At 43.4% G+C, this 22,918-nt stretch overlaps 1 protein-coding gene across 1 annotated transcript; it reads left to right on the top strand.

Moving 5' to 3' along the window:
- Positions 1-12,113: 12,113 nt before the first annotated feature.
- Positions 12,114-21,745, top strand: LOC130602983 (dual specificity protein phosphatase 13-like). Its single transcript, XM_057416372.1, has 3 exons — positions 12,114-12,841; positions 13,536-13,756; positions 21,259-21,745. The coding sequence occupies exons 1-3, from the start codon at positions 12,651-12,653 to the stop codon at positions 21,471-21,473; spliced, it is 627 nt and encodes a 208-aa protein (XP_057272355.1). The 5' UTR covers positions 12,114-12,650; the 3' UTR covers positions 21,474-21,745.
- Positions 21,746-22,918: the final 1,173 nt, after the last annotated feature.

Below are 22,918 nucleotides of genomic sequence, written 5' to 3'. Positions count from 1 at the left end.
GGCAGGCTCCTGGAGTTCCTTATCTCCACTCTCAGCATCATGGTGTCCTAGATCTTTCCTTCTCATCTTCCACCTTTCCATTTCTCTTTAATAAGAGCTGCTCTTACATTCTTCACAAAGCACTATCTACTCTGCTCTCTTGGTATTCCTCTTTTGTAATTCTGTTATCAAGCTGTCTGCTAGGTGGGGAGCAGAAGGTGCAGGACTTGGTACTGCCTTCGAGGGACAGGTAATTATTATGTGCATCTGTTATTGTGGTTGCTGCCTCAACAGGTGGAAAACATGCTGTTCTCTGATGGATTTGCAGCACTCTTTGCTCCTGCCTTGTCTTTTCTCTGAAGCCAGGCGTGTGGTGTTCCTAAAATAATAAACACAGCCTCACTGCTGCCACAAAAATCCCTGGTAAATATATTTTTATGGGAATGAAATATTAAAGGATTTGAACAGTTATTCACTGAAAGCAAAATATGAGCAGTAAGGTTGGGTAAAGATTCAAAGGCTGGTTTGCTTCCTTTCCCTGGGGCACACCAAGGCTGTACTGTTTGCACTTTAGAGATGGATAGAGGGGAATTATTTAACCCAAAATGATGGAAACAATTCAAACTATAATAATATAGCATGAGAGTTTCTCACATTACATCTATTCCCCATACTGCTGGCTATATTCTGCCTTCAGATTCACGTGCACGACTCTCACTGGATTCTGGAGGAACTGTATTTGAAGCCAAAATGCATTTCATTGTCTTTCTGAAGTCTCTCTGTGGTTTACTCGCTAAATCCTGAGCTCAAGGACTGGGGACAAAACTTGTCTAAACATTTCCCAGAGTCTGTCTCTGTGAGATTCCCATCTGCTGTGTTTTATTTTGAATTTCATCTTCCTACTTTCCTGAAAACACAAAGCAGAAACACACGTTTCCTCTGCCCTGGAGTGCAGGAATCACCAAATTTCCCAGCAGGTTTTCTCACAACATATGATAGATCCAAGTTTGTCTAAAAACGCTACAAGCCGTTTGTGGAGTAGAAAGGGAGGAGACCATAAACGCGGGCCAAGTTTCGGAGTGTTATGAACACCCCCCATCCTCCAAAGGGACTCCATATCCTGTTTCCTCTCTCCCAGAAATTTCACCTGGCTGTGGGTTTCATTAGGAGAAATACACACTGCTCCAGTCCAGGCTCTAAGTCTTCGGTTTGTGCTTCCTGCTGACACTGCAGAGACTGCGAGAGCCACAAAAGCAGAGTCTGACCTGGGGGCTTCACATTTACTACATAGTAGAGCAAATTAAATGGAGAGCACGTTAAGTGGGTTGGGAGATTGTTGTTGACCAACAAATCTTCATTAAGGTCTCACACCAAGCTGTGCTGTACCTCCAATGAAACTGATTACTGTGTCTCCATCCATGTTTCAACTATTTCTCCACCAGGCCTTAAAGAAATTCAAACTTGCTTTAGGTCTAATTAGAAATAAACCACAATATTAATCCAGCATGCTCCACGCACGCACCCACGTTGGAGGTGCTGGTGTATTATTCAAACAGACCAAGCTCTACTCTGTTTACCACCAGTTATTTACTGCTATGGGTTTTGCTAGCTCTTTTATTTACTGCTAGCATTTCACAGAGACTTTGTTCACTGTTTCATGGGGACTTTCTGGATTACTGGTTTGCACTACCAAAGACAAAATCTGATATCAGTTCCTGGCACTGCACTCCAGACGTTTCAGCTCAAGAGCCACCAGTGTGAACACCAACAGTTCATACGACTCACACCTCCCCACAGCAAAGCCTGTGCTCGGCATAACAGCAGCTTTTACAGGATTAGAGCAAAGCCCTTTTCTGATATTCATGACGGAAGGGAGGCTACCACAACTAGGGCTTCCGACAGCCTTCCCCACAGACCACTACTAGAAGTGCAGCTCCACAGGTAAAACTCAGGTGCCAAGCTACTCTGCTGTATGGGCTTTAAAAACACTGACCAGTTTAGGCCAGAGAGGTTTGAGGAAAAGGTGTAAGGGAAAGCAAGGGGAATTGAACAGCAGTACTGAGAGTTACATAGCTTTAGCTTCTGCAGTGTACATGCAGAGTAGGGTCTTCTGCCACAGACTGCCCTTGCCCTAAGGTAAGGTAAGAAACATTTATTAGGCATTTATCTTCTAAATATAAGGTAAGAAATAAAAGGTACATGCATGAATGAGGGAGTTAGCCTTCAGTATTATTCTTTGCCAGATAACATTTATGGTGGGTAAACTATATGGAGATTGGTTGTACTCCATACCATGTTGTCCTCAGAGTCAGCTAACGCTTGAAGAACACGGATGGGACTCAAACTTTTCTGTAGAAGTGCCAGAGAAGGCACTGATTATTTGAGTTTATGCAGCAGCTTCCCTGGAGCATGCAGATTGTTACTGTTCCTGGCACCTGGGTACTGCAAAGCAACCTCCCCTTCACAAATCTGCCTGTTGCAGCCCAGGCAAGACTGAAGAGTGCAACCACAGCAGCTGCCTTCTAATGGAATCTGAATTATCTTTTTGCTAGTGGTTAATTGGTTTCTATGTTCTAGAAGAAAATGTGTTCTTTTTGTACCGGGTGATCTATGACGTTTGGGAGCACGTATTTTAAACTGCTAGTTTGTTTTAGAGAAATGGTAAGAGCGAACCTAAAGGACAAATGATTGGAAATGCCTGTAATCCCAAGAGCTGACACAACTGCTGGGAAATTGTGGACCTCAAATCAGCTGTGCTACAGAATATGATGAGTTCCTATTTTTCCCCTCTTCAGCAGGCTTAGTAGTGAGATTTTACAATGAGAAGAAAGCAATCTGCTTAGCTGAACTGGGATTTCATCTCCTTCCGTTGCATCTCTGACTATACACATCAGCAAGTAAGTCTCAGCTCTGTTCAGTCTCAGTCTGACCTCTGTACTAACTTGATTTATTGTTTTTAGTTCTCAAATAGTATATTACACTATACCCCAAAGGGTCTGATTAGAGCTGGCCAGTATTTTAAGGATTTATGAGGGGCATCTGGGATTGTGTAGCATACGTGTTGTGTCACTGCTGTAGGAGGAATCTGCATTGATCATACCAGCATGCTCCAAGACAAGAGCGTGTCAAATTCCAATAAGCTTTACTTCACAAACCTGATTTGACAGGTGGCCAGGCTTGCACTGGGACTGACCATAGTTCTCATGGTGGGAATAAAATAAAACAGCTGGATTGCCTCTAACCATTGCATTATGAGAGGATTTCCATTACTTTCTCTTGTTCTATTTCTATCTTGCAGTGCTTAAGGAGGTGTTTATCCTTCCCAGTTCTGTAGCCAAAAACCTGGGCAACAGGAGCTTGCTATCAGCTCTGTGGTTTATCTTTCTGCCAGAAGATACTGGTGAGAAATACAGGCTACTGAAACTAGTCTTGTAAACCTCTCCAAGTCCTACAATGGCCATCACATTGCTAGAAAGGCTCAGATCAGAGAGGCTGGGATAAGAGAGAGAAAGAAAGATGAAGAAACAATTAGAAAGACTGCAATTGTTTTTAAGCCATAATGTCACTTCATTTAATAAGGGATTGTGCTACCTTTTCTTTTAGGGTATCTCTAAAGAAGGGCTTCGCAAGCACTGAAAGAAAGGTATTAGGAATAGAGCACGGTGATACAGTTTCTGTGTCCTTGGTTTGATTTTGCATGTTCTGAATTCTGTTTTGAGCCCAAAGCCAAAAGCTGCTGAAACATTCCTAGGAAACCTTGTCCCCCAGCATGGAAATCCAAACATGACCATGACTTTCACCACGTAACGCAAGCTGCCCTTGACTCACTGGAGGTGGGCACAGCTTTGAACCCAAATTAAATCTGAGGGTGACTCCCTGCCCAGGTTCAGCTATCACTAGCAGCATTTGGCAGCACTCTGCCCCTGGGTTGCCTCCCAGCTCAGACTTGTAGAGAGATATAGCAAAATCACTTACCATTTCCACCTGTGCAGTGGAAACAGAGTGTCTTCCTCACAGGCTCACTGTGATAGCAACTATAAAATGCATTCCAGGGCTCAAGAAACACCATGGAACCGTGGCTGCCTACCTTCTGCTGTTCTCCTGTCTCCTTCCTAGCAGGTTACTCAACCCTCAGGCTATGCAGGCGTAGGGATATGTGTCTGCTTGTCTCCTGTAAGTTGGATAGCATAGAGCTATCTTTGTGGTGCTGGCAGAGACCCCAGGACACGAACAAAGAACAGTGAAGCTGCCAATGCCCCCAAACAGAATAGACCCCAGAAAAAGGCTTTATATTGTTTTTAAGCTAGAACATACCAGAGCCAGTCACAGGGGAGGAGGGCTTTGCGTTGTGCCATCCTTTTGGTTAAAACCATGGGGCAGAAACCATTCATTTGTGCTGGGATTCTTTGAATTCTGAAGCTTGGTGTTATCAGCACTGTGCTGGAGGATACTGCTACATTAGCTGTTGTTACAGCACCCTCATTCACCTTCAGATGTGGCCTGCTAAATGCTGGTGGGAGCACAGGACACCAGCCTAAGGGACTGCATTACAACAATGGTTCTGAGCAAAGCACAGCACAGGAAATTCCTTGGTCGCTGCTGAAGCAAGAGACAAACATGATTTCTGCCTCAGATCATTTTGAAGGTGACCTGGGAAAATTAGATCAGGCCACACAGAGTAAGCCTGAAGAGTAAAAGCACAGCTGAGGGGCTGGAAACAGCACCTAAGAACGTTTTGCCCTTCTCTCACTAAGCTAGATGCAGAGTGCCCAGCAACCCATCCATGGTTTTCTTGTGTTGTGTTCGGTTGGAACTGCGATGTCTGGATGGACACCCCTTGCAAAGTAGACAGTATGTGAAAGAGTGTAGTAGTAGGGCTTTTTGGCAGCTGCAGTTTCACCCCAAACAGCCACAGAAAGGGAGCAGAGAATGTACCCTGTGGCGTACAGCACGAACAGGCTCTGCTTCCCACACAGCGACAGTGCTGAGGCTGAAATGCATCACCTCAAATGTGAGCCTCCAGTCCACTGGATCTGCTTCAGAGAAATAGACTCAGCACATTTCAGCCAATCTGTGAATAAACCCAAGCTTGTCCCTCTCCGCAGGGTCATGCTGTACTAACATCATCCAGTAATGAGAGCACCACACGCTCTCTGCAACTGCAGGCTGCAAATACTGGGAAAGCATTACTAAAAGTCATGAAAAAGCAACTAGGGTTTTTGTTGTTCAGGGAGGGCAAAGGCTGTGGAGTGGCTGTACCAAAACACCAGTGTTGGCCAGACAGCCCAACTGGTTACTGGCACCTCCAATAGGAAATTAAAGGAGCAAACATTACTCCTGATTTACAGCAACCCGCATCAGCTTGCCAGCCTATCTTTCAGAAATGTTTCAGCCTTTGAGTTTTTCAGTAATCTTCTGAAAATTCTGAGGCTGTTTCCAGAAGGAAACACAATTTACCCATTCAAATCATCCTGGCTTTTACCTTGGACAAGTCATTACTGGAGGTAGTAGAGACACAGTGATCCTACAATCCTTGCACCCAGTAGAGACAGCCTTAACACAGAACTGAATTTTAGGCAAGCTTGTCTTCAAGTAGGAGCATAGGGATAGCAAGAGTGTCTCGTGAATGTAGCATGTCCAAGAGCTGTTTAGTGCTACAATATGGTAAAGGGGGATTCTTGTTGTCTCAAAAGGGAGTGAAAATATCAGTACTGAATGGAGGAAGGAGTTACAGACTGTCAGAACTGATCATTGGTCAACTATGATGGCTGAAGTACATTGCAGAAGATGACACTAGCAATGATGTTTGATGTAAGAGCTGTAGCCTGGCAGGGAGCTAGAGAGATTCTCGAATATGGGCATGCTATTGCAGTAACAAATAGCATGGAGATGTGGTAGATGGACCAGCTTTGACTGTCCTTGAGTCATACTACTGTCTGACTCATATGCAGTGTGTCCGATTCTTTACCAGCTCAGGTTGGGTTAATGGGTGTAAGGATGCACTTGGCAGCTGAGAACACAGGAGTACCAAGCAGCTCCAAAGGGACCGGTTTTGCAGCTGAACTTCTCTTCTCACAGCCAAAAGCCCCCACATCTTTGCTGGGACTAGGGCTGGAGGGGAACCGACTTCCCTTTGCTTGCTTGCCAAGAGCCAAGTTCAGGTCCCTTAGAGCTCTGCAGTGCTCTCACTCCAGCAGATGACTTCATGAACACCTACTGTTGGGAGGAGCACAGCTCCCTGCACGGCTTTAAATGATTGTGTTTCCCTGCATATGCCGATGACATCATTGCCACCTGAAGGCCCGAACTCTGGTCTTGGCAGGTAAAAGCCTTTCGGGTCACCTTACATTGGGGTTCTTGCTTTAGATGCATATTTATGTAATGATTGCTAGATGGCTGTAATTACATGACTGTAAAGCACCACCTAAAATGCACTAGTAATAAATTCTTAATAGCTAATGCTATAACAAGCAGTTACAAAAAATATATCATAACATGCAGATTGTTAACAGTGGCTGGGCCTGTTTAATGCTCAGTTTTAAATAGTTAACAATGCACACTATTAAAACGGCATGTAAAATTTGTAACTAGTAAATAAAAGGTCCGATTCAGCAACAAAATACAACCAAGCTTCAGTGGTAAAGAGGCCACAGAAAAGCTTGGGGTGGATGAGCCATCTCCTCTTATCTGCAGCACTCTTCTGGTGGTACTACCTATCAGCCATAGTTTCTGCAAAGCATACTGCATGTGCCCTTACCCTGCATGGTGTCCTCTCTGTCTTGCCTCAGAAACATGATTAGGAGCCCATTTATGTTACAAAAATGCAACTCTGTCCAGAAAACCCTTAGTTTTGCATTCCATGAGTAAGGGGTGGGTCAGGCCATTTAGCTGCCCAGAATTTTACCTTCTCTTACACAGTCAAAGCTGCAGTGTGGGCAATATCTCTATAGAGAGGATTTCCTGTGGCTAAAGAATAAAATAAATATACATGCAAGACCAAGAAAAATGAGCAAAATCAGCAGGTGGCCTGGTTTTGCACGTTTGGTACAACATTGCTGCACATGAAAGGATGGCTGCTTCTGTCCAGCCACCACCAGGAGCCACACACATGGATGGCAAATACAAGCGTACTAATCAGCTAATGACAAGAGAATGTTTTATACTACAGTTACAGTCAAAAGTGAGGCCACCCTGCCTTGGGGCTGGCATGACTATGTACATCCTGAAAGAGTCAAGGCTCTTGCCTTGACTGTCAAGTAAGGTCTGAGCCCTGCTGGCTGGCCCACAGACTTGCTATGAAGAAATTAGACATTTTTGAGGCTTCTGAGGCCTGGCAGCCTGGAACATCATTGGAAGCTGTGGTAAGTTCAGCATATTTGAGAACCAGGATGGGCTGATTAATTTCTTCCTTACATCTGAGTAGTGCTTTGCATCAGAAATTTGATTTGCTTGGATGTCCCACAGAGGAAAATTCTACTTGGACAGAGGAGAGGTGTCATGATCCCTCTTCCACTTAGGGCAGAAAATTTGGTACCAATGCAATACTGAGGGGAAAACCCCCTATCAGATAGTTGCGTTTCCTTGTGCTCCTCAAAGCTTCCTGATACAGAGATTAGTCTACTCCTCAGCACAGGAGCTGCATCATGGTCTGTAGGAAGGAAGTCCACCTAAATGGATTTTGCCAAGTCACACCAAGTGGGTGCCTTACCCTAAATGTATAGCTGAGTTAAAGTTGTGGGTCTGGAAGCCCCTACTAAATTTGGAAGTGCTGTTCAGATTACATCCTCCAGCTGCTGGAGAGATTTTCTTACAAACAGTTGGCTACTCAAATACTTCGTGCCTCCATGAAAACTGCCTCTATCTCAGCTTTCAAGTCCAGCCAGCCCTACCTCAGTCATCGCTGTATTTGATTCATACCATCTATATCCTAGAACGCTCCTAGCAATTGATAAATTATGGTTCCAGCGAGACTATCGGGTTAAACATCAAGGAAGAAAGAATGATGACAGTAATACTTGTCATTTGTGCAGAGATGTAGCAACACAAACCCTCTCTAAAACATATGTTATCTTGGAGGAATCTTTCCAAGGGATAGGCTTTCTGAGAAGCATTTATGGTTTTGAATGCACGATAGGCATGAACTTGACATGACCTACTTTGGCCAAGCCCTGGGCTTCAGCCTGGTCTTTTACCACCACAAATCAGCCTATTTGAAGTGCAGTCAGACTGATACCTTCACTGAGATGACAAGGTTACAGCACATACTGGCTTGAGAAAAGCAGGATGTAGAGCATATTGTTCTCAGGATTTAAAAATTCAGAAGTATTTTTACTAAAGCCAGAGGAAAATGGCTATATTTTACCTATACACAAAAGCCAATACAACGACTAGGATGATTAAAATATTCAATACATCATTGAAATGAAAGCACTGACATCCTTGTATTATACTCAAATCCCTCCTTTATCTTGGCATTAGAAAATGCAAGGAAAAGCAGAGAATATAAAAGCTTTCTACTAAATGTCCTAGACACAAGAGTTGGTTTTTCCTCCTGACTTCCCACAGCATCATACTCCAGGGCTTTGTGTTGTGCCATCTCACCCTTCACACCATCCTCTCAGCTTAATCTCATACCAGTATAATGCCAAACTGTCAAATTACACTGACTTTTGAGTTTGTTCTTGTTTAAATACTGTGGTGTTGGAGAAGTTGAATAAAAGGTGGCACATGTTTCCAAGGACTGAGATACTGGGGCCCTTCCCTCAAGCACAGCATTGAACAGCACTTACGGATAAAGCTGTAGTCACTGAACAAACTGAAAAACAACCAAGGTGTCCACAGTGTATGCAATCCACAGGGGCATTCAGTGCTCGGACGAGAAGAAGCCTGAACAGTCAGGAAGAAGATTCTCTCTGGGGCCTCTTACAGGACCACTTTCCTTTCTTCTTGTGTTAGTCTCCTCTATAAGGAACCATTGACCTGGCTGCTTTCATAGCCTAACTACAGCAAAGGCACTAACCGGCTTCCAGAAAGGCAGCTACAGATGCAGGCATGGCACAGTGATATGTATGGCCTGTGTCATACTCTAGGTCACTGTAGATCAGCAGAACAACCTTCTGCTCTGTGATAGGCTTCTTTGATTGCTATTCTCCTGCTAGTCATAATTAAGGAAATTCTATTACAGAGTTCAGATACAATTACAGTTGTAGTACAAACCAATCCCAAATTAATCTAAATATAATGTTAAATTTCTCCTACACGATTGAATAATTACTGCAATACGACTCCAGTAGGGCAAAGATCAGGAACATTTCATATGAATATCATTCAGAAACTGGCATTTTAAAATTGTATTGCTCATTCATACGACACACATCACAGAAACAGATCCCTTACAAAACGTGGGTATAGAGGAATTGAGCTGAGATCATTAAAAACATATTTAAAAATGAAGAACAACCACATTATTACATATAATTATTTTCCTTTCACACTAATTTGTTTTAATCTATTCATGCTCCTTATAAAACATTACACAAAATTTTAATCGTAGCATTGTTTTCCTTAAATATGTGCATTTCAGTAAATGACACTTGCATGTATAAATTTAGTGAGTTAAAACATTAAGCTGGTGTTAGAACTGAGCAGTCATTTACTCAGGAAAAAATTGCCTTGTTTTCATGTCTGTGAATTTTCTATGGAAAGCTATTATTTTTTTCAGTGTATTCATTATTCAACATATTAGTTGAATAGTCCTACAGAGACTTTTCTGCTTTTGAATCATTCACAGCCTGTTAGTTCCAATTATTTCACATTTGAAATCTGAACCCCAGTCCTTCCTTTTTATTGGACAGAGTTTACATGAACTGATGCTATTCTCCACGAATAAAAATAATGTGACCAGAATGCAGATTAGATGTTTTGTACACGGCATCAGCAGTTCATGTCTGTGTTTCAACAGGAGTAAACTTCTCAGCTATAATACAAGATCAATGTGAGCACAACCTGAAAGTCATCTAAAGACAATTCCAAGAAGCACACCTGTCTTACGAAGACCGTAATTCTACAACTTTCAATATCCAACAAACAAACAAAAACCCCCAACAACTCTGAAGAAGCGCTTTTCCCAAGGTGTGCTGTACCTCAGTTGTCCATCCAGCTGTTACAGGGATGGAGTTATGGACCTGGAGAGCACAGCTCCCACAAGGGCAGGGCGAGTAAGTTGCTGCCTGTCCCTCCCCAGCTGAAAGACACAACATTACCAGGGCTTTTGGGCAGTACCCATAAAAGTGTTTCTCCACTCCCATGAGGCTTAGGAAAACAAGGCTGACAGCAGCCTTCAGTCCCGAAAATCAAAGTATTTATATGGCGGAGAGGGTGAGTACTAAATAAGAGAAAAACCCAAAACAATTGAAAGCAGTTTTGTTGGGAGTAAGTGCCTGCCCTAGAGTGGTCATTAGCCACACTGCAAGGAATGAGATAGATACATCAAAAAGGGGAATATTTGCTGCAGATATTACGAGGTGGGAAGGAGGCTGTTATTCTTGAAAGTATTTAAGGAACTCGCAGACGGCCTTACAGACAGGACACAGGAAATGCAAGTCCCATTTCTGCTGCAGACTTCCTATATGGGATCAGAGAAATCATGCCTGAGATTACAGACACAGTAGAACTGGGGTGGTGAGTGTGAAATCAGCTACCAAAATCAATAGGAGATGTCCATTCCAGTATGGGAATTCCTCCATGCCTCCTCTTGTATAAAGCCATCCAAAATGGGCAAGAACATCTGCTTTCGTTTTCACAGTAAAAGTTGACACTGGAGGAGATATGCACATTTGGGAGGCAAGCACATTTCACAGTAGAGCTTTTTGTAATACAAGTAATACAAAACTATCCTGGGAACATCATTATTTGGTGAAAGTTTACTGTATTTAAGAGGACAAGGCTGCCTGGGAAGGTAGCAGAGCAAGGTATACCAAAACAGCAGAGTCCCTCTTGGCAGCTGGGCCGCAAGGCAAACCACCCCCAGTGTATGGCAGAAGGGTGGCTTCTAGTCAGCATTCAGTGGCCTAACACTGACAAGACAGCCACCGCTTCCCTCCATTTCTGTGAGCATTTCAGGGACTTGGTTGCTCCATTTCTCTTTCAGCAAAACTATGCATTGGTATAAAGGTGCAATGAGCTGCCAGGGCAGGCTACTTTCTCCCTGTCTGTGCATGCAAACCCAAGTATTTTTAGACAAAATTACACCAAAAGGTGAACTTTGGGCTAGTGAACGTACCTTGATGGGAAACCAGGAAAACCTTTCACCACAGTAGTGTTTGGAAAGAAATTGTCAGTAGGAGTGCTTGAACATGATAGAGATGTTCAGCAAAAAGATGGAAGATTTCAGGTTTGCTGTCCTGGACTGTTCTACCCCAAACCATCCCTCTAATTGTTTATGCAAAAGTCATTCAAGTAGACAGTTCCAGAGCAAGACTTTGATTCAGTGGCTACAACTTCACCTATGTCCTAAACAGATGCTTCTGTTCTAAAGCTGCATGAGTTGACAGACTTCCTAATATCTCTGTAATGCAGATGCTTGACTAATGTTTAGAACATAGAAGAAGAAATGCTTTCTTAAAACAGAACTCTGGTAAAAATAGAATTTCTATTCCCCTCTTAAAAAATCCTCCCAGCAGTTCAAATCTGTATGTAACACAAGGAACTACTATTTCAAAAGAAATGTCCCACATGGGAACAGACATAAACTGAAGCCTAAAAAAGTGGTTTTCCTTGTAACTGAAGCACTTATTTCAAGATCAGAAATGGGATTGCTCTTGGAGGGGGCAGAGAGGAGAGCAAATGAAACAACCTGTGAACAGGTTAATGCTCATATGAATGGCAGCTGGAATCACTGTAACTTACTCATGTAGATCTTTTCCTACAATGAACATTGTTCATGAGGACAAATATGACTGGTAACTGCTACTGGAAAGAATCAAAATACTCCTTACAGAGTTTCCCTGTTGAAGCTGACAACTAAGAGCGTACCAGTGAGTAAGATTTTTCATGACCAAATGCTACATTTGTAGCTGCATTTACCCAACATTTCCTGCAGCATTACCTCTTTCTACAGGAAAGCAGAACTCACACTGGCATATCAAGGGCTGGGCTGCTCCACTGCAATAACAACAGTGTCTACAATTCCACATAGTATGAACTTTCCCACTTCCTATAAAAAATATAATCTTTAAAAATATAATAATGAACTTTTAATCAAGAGTTTGTCATACCTAGAAAGAGAAGTTGGGCAGTCAGGTCAAAATAAGCCGCCTTAGGCCTTGAGCCTCATGGTTTGCAAAAGCTTTCGCTTCCAATTTACCATAATAATGTAAAACCTTACTTTAGAAGCACAGGCACTGAAATCACAGCATGGGACTATGAGCCACTGGATTGTCATTGTTTAGATTGCAACAGTATTCCCAAGTCCAGCTGTGGCCTCTACTGTGATAAGCTGTCAATGTACAAGAGAAAGACACTATCAGCCCCTGAGGTTGCCCTCTCACTTGCTGTGAGCCACTGTGACTGTGGGCAAGCTTTGTGAGGGGATAGGGGAAGGCGAGAGGAAGAGAGGGCCATCTCAGAGATGCCTCTGGCTTGCGGTGAATGTCTGCCCTCCACCCTTCAGGATGGCCTGGTACACCCTGTGCAGCGGGGACTTGCTGCACCCCAGGATAAGGAGTACCTCAAGCCGGACGCCTGGCAGCTGGAGCCATCCTGGAACGCTGTCCCTGGAGGAGCTGCGGTGCCTGCTCTGGAAACACATCCCCTCCACAGGGCACGTGGATGAAGTCTGGCCAAACCTTTACCTGGGAGACCTGTAAGAGAGAGGGAAGGGTTGAAGGTGTTAATGCAACTCTTAATTCCAACCCAATTCTCCTTCACTTCACCCCCAAACCCCCCCCCCCCCCCGAGTCTTTCACTCTGTAGAAAGTAAGTCCAAGTGTTGAGCAAGCCTGGACTGTGCATAGGATGCTGTAGCACAGAGAAAAGGCATCCTATCTGAAAAGAGTATTTCCTCTCCAGATTTCTCCTCCTCCATTAGTACAGAAGTCCCACACTACAAAAGCCTAGTGGGGCCATGGCACCGGTACTCAAGGCCATCATGCCAGAGGCAGGTAAAACAAGTTCAGCCTCATTTCTCCTCACACTAACAGATGGCATCAGTCCCCTGAACTGATGGATGCTCAGCAGAGGTGAGTTGTTGAGAAGGCAAACCAGAAAACTCTTGGCTTATGGAGAAATATCACAAGCACCAGCACCTTTTTATTTTTCATCAGTTGAGAAGAGCCACCTAAACTGGCGTTTGGGAGAAAACCACAGGAAATCTGAAAATCAATTTCCTAATGGGTCATTTCCATCTTGAACCGTTTTGGTGGACTGTTTGGACCTGATGAACCTGTCAGAAAATAGCCACTAGAGCTTCATGCAGTTTGTAACAAACTGCACTATCAGCAGCATGTTCTACCCTTCGTCATGCAGCGGGTGAATATAACCAACTGTCTTTCTTCCAGGCACATCGCTCGTGACAAAGAGCAGCTGAGCCGAATGGGCATCTCCCATGTTGTGAATGCCGTTGCCAGGCGATCTCACATCGACACTGGACCCGAGTTCTACAAAGACCTGCCTGTGGATTACTATGGAGTAGAAGCGGAGGACAACCCAAACTTTGATCTCAGCATTTACTTCTACCCAGTTGCTCAACACATAAAAGCAGCGCTGAATTCCCCAAGAGGTAACTAGACCATCTGTGCATGTTGTGTATCTTCTGCATAGCAGCCATGTAGGGCAAGTTATCAAACAGTATTTGGCATAACCACCTGCAGATACAGGTAAGAATACCTTCGTTTGGGGATCTCCCAAATTAGCATCACACCTGCCTCCTGAACTGCCACAGAGTGGAAGTTCCCTTGCTCCCCTGAAACAAGGAAGGATGCACTGACAAGGCTTTCGAAGGGGCTTTCCATATGCCTAGTGCTATTGCTTAGCAAAAAAACCCCACCAAAATAGCAAGTATGTTTTATTATCTCTAGGGAAACACTGACCTGGGAGGAGACACATAGAGTTGATCTTTTCAAAGTAGTGATGGGGTTTAAAATATAGGCTAGGATGGGGTAAAAAGAGAAGGGCAAGTATCACACTTGAATAAGAGTCAACTATAATGCTGTGCAAGTCCCGCAAACACAGGATAGGGCAGAACTTGCTGGGAAGCAGTCCTGTAGAAGAGGACCTAAGCAACACCACCAGCCAGGAGATAATGCTATTGCTAGAGAGCATATAACCTTGGAATAGGAAAATAGCCTGCAAAAGCCTTGGACTTGCTAAACACAGGCCAAGTACAATACCAGAGGCCTGGAGGTAGTGGGGGATCTTATTATTAAGGACAAACCTTGACAAAAGTCTCCACTGTGTCTCAAAACTGTACAGATACCCACTCAGACATGATTTATTAAGAGAACAGCTGTGCACTCAAACTGTTTTGCTTGCATCATGGTGAGCTTCAAAATCAATGAGAGTCCTAAACCACTAGCTACCCAGGTTAATCATGTGCAACTAGCAGAGCCGATCCATACCACACAAGCTAGGAAAGGGAGACACAATAGTGAAAAATAGTGTGCCTCTGTGCTAGATGCCTCAGCTTTTACTGCTGTTTGGAGGGCTTAATCCATCCCATTAGACAGTATTTGCCTTTATGCAACTGAGGGCTACATTTGGATTTCAAAACCACTAACATGTTTGGGGAACTTGGATCTGCACCCATTTCTATTGCTATTTGCAACTGAAGAAATGATTGTTGGTGCTCCAGAGAAAGGTAAGATCCAAATCTATTAATGCATGTGTAAGAAAAAAAATGTTCCAAATCAATTGATAAAAGACAGAAAACCCAGATGAATCCTGGTGGCCACAAAAGCAAACAAAACCAGTCCTTGGCAAGATGGTTGCCAAATACTGGAAGTTATGAGTGCAGAAGAAGTTAGGGCTCAAGGCATATTTATCCCTACTTCCCTGCTTTTAGATATTACTTTACTGAACTCCATATGGAAGCAGGGTTCTCGGAATGGAGACAAGGTGAAATTCAATCATACATAGTCCAGCTGTTGCTGACATTCATCATTTTAAGGAAGTGCAACAGTTTAGAAAATATATAAACAAGATGTTCTGGAAGCATAATTTTCTGAGCTACAGAAATTTAGCAGCTAAATACCCATGACCTGTGCAGGGATGAGACAGGGAGGGGACTGTTACTCACATCATTTAGAAGAAAAGAAAAAATAGCATTTATTATAAGGAGTGATGCTGAACAAAAAATGATACCAGGTGACAAGAGGCCTGTTCATATTAAATTCAGGATGTAACAAGGTACTTCTGTTTGATTGAGAAGTCATTTAAAACTGCTTCTTAACTATTACAAACAAATTTAACATTTTTTTTAATGCAATTATATTATCTTTTTCACCTGGGAGGATAAGTCAAAGTTAAGACTGTATGAGGCACAAGCATACTTAAAACTATGAATCAAATACTTGTTAGAATTAAGTAAGAATCATTACTCCTATCGCACTTGAAGGAAAAATCTGATGCCTTATACCAGAAGTCCAGAAAACAGCTTGGTCAGATTTATTGTATATTTCCAGCTTAGCTGAACAGAATGTGTCTTTGGTGATATAAGGAATTTTTTTTTAAGGGAATTTCTTCAAACCTGGATGCCAGAGCATGAGCAAAAGGAAGCAGAGGAGCACGAACCCACATGCTCCTGATTGGGAGTTATTCCTTTACAGTGGTTAGTGGCTGCCTCATACCCTGAATGACTTCCTTCATCATCTTTGTGATACAGACTAAGAAATACATGCACTACAATTGCAGCCATACCATATAATCATTATTTTATGAAACCTGCTTCCTTGGCTGCCTTTCCTTCAGCACAGCCCTGCTGTTCCTTTGCCCACCTAACGGAGCTGTTTGGGAAGGCCCAGCCAAGAGCAAGCAGATACTCAATCTGCCCTCTTCTCTGCAAGGAAATCACAGACAGGGAAGTACTGGCCTTCTCCCTCATGCTCATGCTCAAGGGGCAACAACTTGAATATCAATCTTGCCATTTTGCACGGCCGTCTGTACAACCTGCTTTTTTTCTGGAGCGCAGCTAAACCTAAGCTTAAATTAGGAGGGTTTGGTAAAGTCTAGTGGAAGAGGGAGGGAGAGAGAACTTGAGAGCATACATGAAAGCACACCATGAAAATTATTAAACTAACACCATCCAGAGAGACAGATTCTGAAGTAGACAGCTTCTCCTTTTACTGACCTTCGGACATGTTTACAACAGGCAAGTTAAAATCGTCCATTAAATTCCTGAAATGGCAAACCCTCTCAGAGGCATCTCCTTCTTCCACTTCACCAAAGAAAATCAAAAGCCAGCCTTCCTCTCCTGCTGCCTTCTTGGTGGTGGTGATTATGAAAGAACCTTAACTTAGGAGAAGAAGGCTCCCCTCTCTTGACTCTGCTGCAGGAGCATCACATACATCAGTTTGACCTCCCACACTCCAGCAGATGACAGCCCTTACCTGTTCCAGGAGGCGTAGGAAGAAGGGACACGGCACCACTTAGATCTCTCTGTAGGCTGCTTGCTATTTTCAGCTGTGACACAATAGACACTTGAATAATCAAGAAAAAGACAATTGATTCTGCACCTGGCTACAGGATGGTGGCTAAAAGGTAACAGGAGATGAGAAAACCACAGTGGAGCAGGAAGAGCCCCTGGGGCCCTCCAGCCCACCTGAGCTCTCCTCCTGGTGAGCAGCATAATTCTGCTGGATTCAATGGAATGAGGGTAGCTGGGGTGCTCACTCCAGATGACAGATCTCAAGCCTGGTCTTATGCCAAATCGAATCCATGCTGCAATAAAGCAAAGGCTAGCTCAGGACATTTAGCTCAGTTAATGATGAGTGCAAAAGAACAATAAGATATTATGCTTTTTAATGACTGATTTGTTCAACAACATTGAATTTCCCAACTTGAATTTGGCCAACAAACTTGAATGTGCAAACTTTATCCCTAGTGCAAACCCTTTGATGTCAGTGGAGTTACAGCAGGCATGAGCTGGATATAATATCCATAATCCGTTGTTAAAAACCAAGTGTTATTGTTCTGCACAAATCCCAGGCAGATGACAGTTATTGTCTGCCTCTGCTAAATGCAGCTTGAGATGCGCGATGCAAAATTTCAAGTAAGGATTGCAAGATTTAATAATGGCAGAAGCTAAGTGCCCCCACTTCTCTTTAGTTAATCCCATTATTCCTAAGGGATCCTGTTACACGCTCAGAGAGAAGGTTGCAACATGGCCCTCTAATGTGGGATCAGTCCTACTTCTCTTTGCACTGTATGTTAAAACAAATGGGGACAGGGAAGGCACAGTTGGAGAATGCTATGCTCGCGGCATAGATTGTGTGGTACAGAAGATGTGGTTATAACTTCCTTGCCCACCCCATGACAGGGGTATGCACCACGACTGCCTCTGCGAATGCTGCTTTCCCAGGCTGTGGTCCAGCAGCCACCCGGGAACCCGAGCCTCCCATGAGAGGCTGATGCCACACATGTTACCAAGCCCACTGCAGACAGCCCACATGGTGCAGACATGCTTCAGGCGCTCGTCAAATGCAGTATATCATGGTGGGTTCAGAGTGCCACTTAACCCATTTACAGATACTGCTAAGAGACAAGGGCCTGAGCCTGTAAACAGAACCAAACAGCAACACAGCTTTTGTTTCCTGACTCAAGTTTAACATTCAGTTTGTTTGCTACAAATAATCACATAGTAAATTCAAATCTGCTTTCATTAGAGCAATTTTACATTAATTAAATCATTTCACATGACTGATTTATCTGTAACAAACAGTCATTTTATTGTCAGTGTACCAGCATTTATTGTAACCTCTGTGCATGGTGAAACAAAGGCTAACAATGTGGAATAGATTCTGCACGTGTGAAAAAGATAATATACCTGCATCCTCATGGGAACCAGTGTCTTAGAGAGCCATGCAGATAAGATTCAAGGTCAATAGTTGGGGCTTGTCCAGGTGTTGATCTAGGACAACTCTCCTGAAGTGAAGATAAGCTAGAGATGCAAGGAAGAAAATTCAGTGTGCTCTTACTCACCACCTCCTGCTCCCAGATACAGAGCTAGATATAAACCATTAGAGAGCCAGCCTATACAAGCAGGGGCTTGGAATTTATTCTGCTTTCTGTGCCCCTAACAAAAACACTCAGCAGCAGCATCCTTATCTGTACTCAGCTCCATCTTCAGTTCCAGACTGCAGGTGGTGCTGAGCATTTCCCAAGGCAGAAAGCTCCATCTGGGTGGAAAAAAAATGGACCCAACAACTTTACAGAAATGAGGTTCAGGACAAGTGTCCTGTCCCCTGTCCAATTTCCAGCCAAACAGATTCAATTTTGAAATATTTACTGACTCAAAATCAAATCCAACATCAAGACCATCCCTTTCTGGTTGTTTTTTCTTTGTCTCCCCTCCCTTCCTGGTGCAGTTGTAGAGTGTGGGTAGCTTAGAAATTTTCAGACCAGCCCCTGGCACTATGTTGCAGTCAGGCCTACTGCAGACTAGTGAAGCATGCATTTTCCAAAGACTTTTTGGTCTCAGCCCTATTCACAGTATTTGTCAAAGAGACATTCTGCTCCTGGTTTCTTTACCAGGAAAATCTCAGGACTGGGTTATTTGGGTCTGAAGTGCCTCCTCTGGGGAAGGTAATTCGGCATCCATATCCCACGAGGCTGATGTGAAGGCTAATGAAAAACATTGAAAGCACACTGAAAAAAAGTCTAGTGAAAATTCAAATTAGCATTATCTTTAGCAGGGGTGCAAAGCTTTTCTCCACACTGCCATGAAAAGTAGGACTTCACTTCCAAGAATCCCCATGGAGTTAATGGCAGTAAATTGTATCTCAGTAAAATCCTGTGAAGCTGTATCTGAATAGGAAAACACAAACAGAAATCACTTGATCTTCTAATTCTGCAAAACTGACATGATGTTGGAAACCCCTTTTCCTTCCCCCAAAGGTTTTGACACCCAGTCCAGTCTGCTATCACAGAGCTGTTTTCGCTGCTTCCTTGGTGACTATATTTGTCCCTTTATTTCTACTGAAGACATGTCTATCTTTAGGGCTGAGCTCAGATTTCTCATGCCAGGATAATGAAAGGTGGCTGTGTCACATACATTGTGGAATTCAACACTTCCCTCAACCTGCTGGCCAGAGCAGGTTTTCACAACACATGCTCGTGCTCTCTGAGCATGTGGCTATGCCATCATCATTAGTCAGAACTGGAGCAGTTGCTAAATAAATACTCTGTCACAAACAAAATGGGATTTAAGATTAAAAGCTGGGCACAAAGTACCCAGAATTAACACCCAGGAAGATGGGGGCAATCAGTCTGAGGGTTTTGGCTGGATCTAGGCTTATCATCCAACAAGGGTATTTTTGTCTCACTCACTGCTAATAGAGAAATTAAGATGCTGTAAGCACAAACAAAACAAGGAATTAGCCCAGAAAAACTACCCATTCTTTGAACCCTTCCTCACATTTTAGAGAGAAGCAGCTTCTGAGACCCTTTATTCCATGTCCAAAGGGAAAAAAACAACCTGGGATGATTATTACCGATTTTCATTTTTTTCTGGATATAAATTGTGTTGTTGTTAAATTGCATTTGCTGCAGCTTTACAGCTGGTAAATGAGAGACCACAAATGTGACAGGCTAAAAAAATAAAGATTAAAAAAAAAAAGGCAGAAAATCTTTGTTTCAGACTAGGGAAGATTGCCAGTCAAAAGGGCCCTGGCGTCTCCATGCTAAGACAGCAACATTTTCATTCAGCTGCCTTAATGGGTGACAGAACTGTCCATTAGGTGGTCAGAAGTTCAAACCTGAGTCTAGTCTCTGTTAGTTTAATAACGCCCAATTGCTGAGCTATGGGCTCTGTGAAAAGCCTAGATGTGACTGCAGAAAGGAAAGAGTTTTTTCAGGCATGGCTATAATTGAGCCAAAAATCAGAACTCTCTTTTTTCCAATTAAAGATTTCTCATTGGATCATACCTTTTTGTGAAGCTTGAATCATTTCACAACGTGTACAAGATGCAGGTTTTCATGTTCCAGAATGAGATCTTTGTTCACATGCAGAGGGAAAGAACTACAAACTTGATCTTTTCTTCTGACAAAACTTCCTTTAATTTCACATAAGACCATTTTAAAAAGTGTTTACCTCCTTCCAGCACGGGTCAGACACACATTAGACACCAGGAAGCAGTCATGATAGAGAACTGCATTTCTCAGGCTGCTTCCATAAGCAATCACAGCAGAAAAAAGGAAAGCAAAGGAGACAGAAGGAGGGAGATATACTCTTACATCCCTGGAAGGTCTTCCCTGAAGCTCGCTCACAGCAACATGGGAGGACTCATGGTATTACTCTTAATGAAGTTCCAGACCTCACACTGAAATCTCTGGGGAACTGGAGGCATGTCATGAATTGTTTCTCTAGTGATCACCTAATACAGAAGGGATTAGGTGATCATTAGGCATTAGGGAAGCATAGTGACTAGAGATGTACCGGGTAAGCTATAAAAATAAAAATCCATGAGCTGATGCAAATAGCATATACAAAGAGGAACGGTTCTTAATGGCACACAATTCCAACAAGGTCTGGGCAGCAGTGAGCACCCTCAGAAAGCATAAAGCATTACTACCCTAAGCAAAGAATTAAAAAGAGCTTGGGGAAAAAAACAGGAGTATTCCTGTAATAACAGCAAGCACTCCTGAGCACTTTTGAAATCCCAAGTTTCCAGGCCTACCGGTAGGAAGTAACCCGCCAAGGCTGCTTCCCATAGCATGGCCTTCAATTATGACAACTTGAAACTTTGCTAGCAAGCACATCACTCCCCAAACCACATGTGCAGGGGCACCATAGATGCAGGCTGGGCAGGAGGATGAGGGGCATGCCATCAGGCTGATAGATAAGCCCAAATATGGATCCTGGAATACAGCTACGAATTTTCTGTTCTCAGCCATTAAAAAATGCATCGTTCTCCAACCAGCACTGCCCCAGGTCTGCTCTGCAGGGCTGAGCACACTGGCTGGCTCGCTTAGCCTCAGTGTCAGCACCACTTCCATCTCTGCTCCAGCACAATAAACCCCACCATTTGGCCTCCTGGCATAATCCCATCTCTCTCTCCTTTTTTCCAGGCAAAGTACTAGTTCACTGCGGAATGGGAATCAGTCGATCTGCAACTCTTGTCCTCGCTTTCTTAATGATCTGTGAAGATATGTCCCTTGCTGATGCAATTCAGACTGTGCGTTCACACAGAGGGATCTGCCCCAACTCCGGCTTCCTCAAGCAGCTTTGGGAGTTGGATCTCCGGTTAGGAAGGAGGCAAGGCAGAAGAGCAGCACTCTGCTAGTGCCAAGGGGACATGGCTCTTGGCACCATACTGAGAGATGCTGCCCTCACTGAAGACAATGCAAGGATGCTGTCAAGACTACTCCATCCATAGCTGCTGCACTAAGAAACACCCTGGGAGATGGCTGAGCATGTACAAGCTCATAGGAATTTAGTATGTGTTTTTTGGATAAGCCTACTAATTAGAAAGAAAATGAAATAAAAAAGGATTCAAACTGGCAGTTTTGCCCACCTGGGCCTGATTATTTAACTACCTGTTGGGCAGGGCATAGGGAGCAGTTGGGTTTTCATGCAGAATTAAAAGGCACTACAGTCAACTTAAAAAAAAGGCTTTTTACTTGCTTATAATTTCATTTATAATGCAAGAGGGAAAATGGCTAAACTAGTAAAAAGAGAAAGAAAGTATGAGGCTTTTCAGCAAATCTTTAACATTTCACATCCAGCTGGCTTAGGGTGAGACTTCAGGTTTTGCAAGCTGACATGCTCCTTTAGTCTGACACAGTGACACTAGTCAGGATCCAGCTCAGACCTTGGGCTCCCACTTTAAAAGCCATGGAGGCTCTTTCTGGGACCTCCACACGTCCTTTTATTTCAAATGTATGGCAAACACTCAGAACTTAAAAAGACCACGAAATCCTCAGGAGCCGACACTGGAGGTCCCAGCCAGATGCTGCGCCCTGGGGCATGGCTACCACCAGCCTCACTGCTGGTCAAGAGGGAAGGAAGGTGGCCCCTTGCAAAGCAGGGGGCACGCTCAGGGCACACTGCCCAACGGTGCACTGCGGGGCAGCAGCAGTGCCAGACAAACATCCTCCACTTGGCTTGCAACCAGATGCTCCAAATCACATTCCCCAAATTTCCCTGTTTTAATGGAAAACCAGAACTTAATGTCATTGTGTCAGAGCAAAAATGAGCAATGCCTCTAACAAATCCAAAGCAGCAGCTCTGCATTTCAATTACTCTTTTACGCCCAATTGGCCACATTTAATCTTGTGAAGAACTCTAAGCAGATATTTGCTTCAGCGCAATTACAGCCACATACAGAACATTGGCAAATGCAAACAATATAGAATTTCCACTTGACGGCAGATTAATTTGGTGTGATGTTTTCCCTTGAGAGGTCTTAAAGGCTTGCAGTTCTGAAAGTACCCTGCAGTTTGTATTTATAGCACTACGGATGTTGGATAGAAAGAGAAAATCATACTCATTCTGAACTGAAGTTTCTTTTGCCTCCATACATTAAAAAAATTAACTGAGCATAGCACACTTCCACTGCATTTCTCATAATGCAATATGGAAACATGATTTCCCCGCAGAGCCTATAGAGAAATTCACGTGGTGTTTCCATTTCTCTAAACATAGTAAGTAAAACACAAGCAATGCTACAGACTTATTTCCTCTCAGGGAACAGAGAGATGGGTCTTCCTTGCAGAAAGGGTCCCAGCC

The sequence above is a fragment of the Pezoporus wallicus genome, unplaced genomic scaffold, assembly GCF_028554395.1.
Source record: "Pezoporus wallicus isolate ANWC-B61680 ecotype Strahan unplaced genomic scaffold, APGP_CSIRO_Pwel_v1 contig_2012, whole genome shotgun sequence".
Taxonomy (NCBI): Eukaryota; Metazoa; Chordata; class Aves; order Psittaciformes; family Psittacidae; genus Pezoporus; species Pezoporus wallicus.
Note: the sequence above shows the minus strand (reverse complement) of the source record. Positions and strands in the feature narration are given on the sequence as shown.

Coding starts and splice junctions, on each gene's coding strand:
- LOC130602983 (XM_057416372.1), top strand. CDS start 12,651: ATGGCCTGGTACACCCTGTGCAGCGGGGACTTGCTGCACCCCAGGATA. Junction 12,842..13,535: donor AACCTTTACCTGGGAGACCT/GTAAGAGAGAGG, acceptor TCTTTCTTCCAG/GCACATCGCTCGTGACAAAG. Junction 13,757..21,258: donor AGCGCTGAATTCCCCAAGAG/GTAACTAGACCA, acceptor CCTTTTTTCCAG/GCAAAGTACTAGTTCACTGC.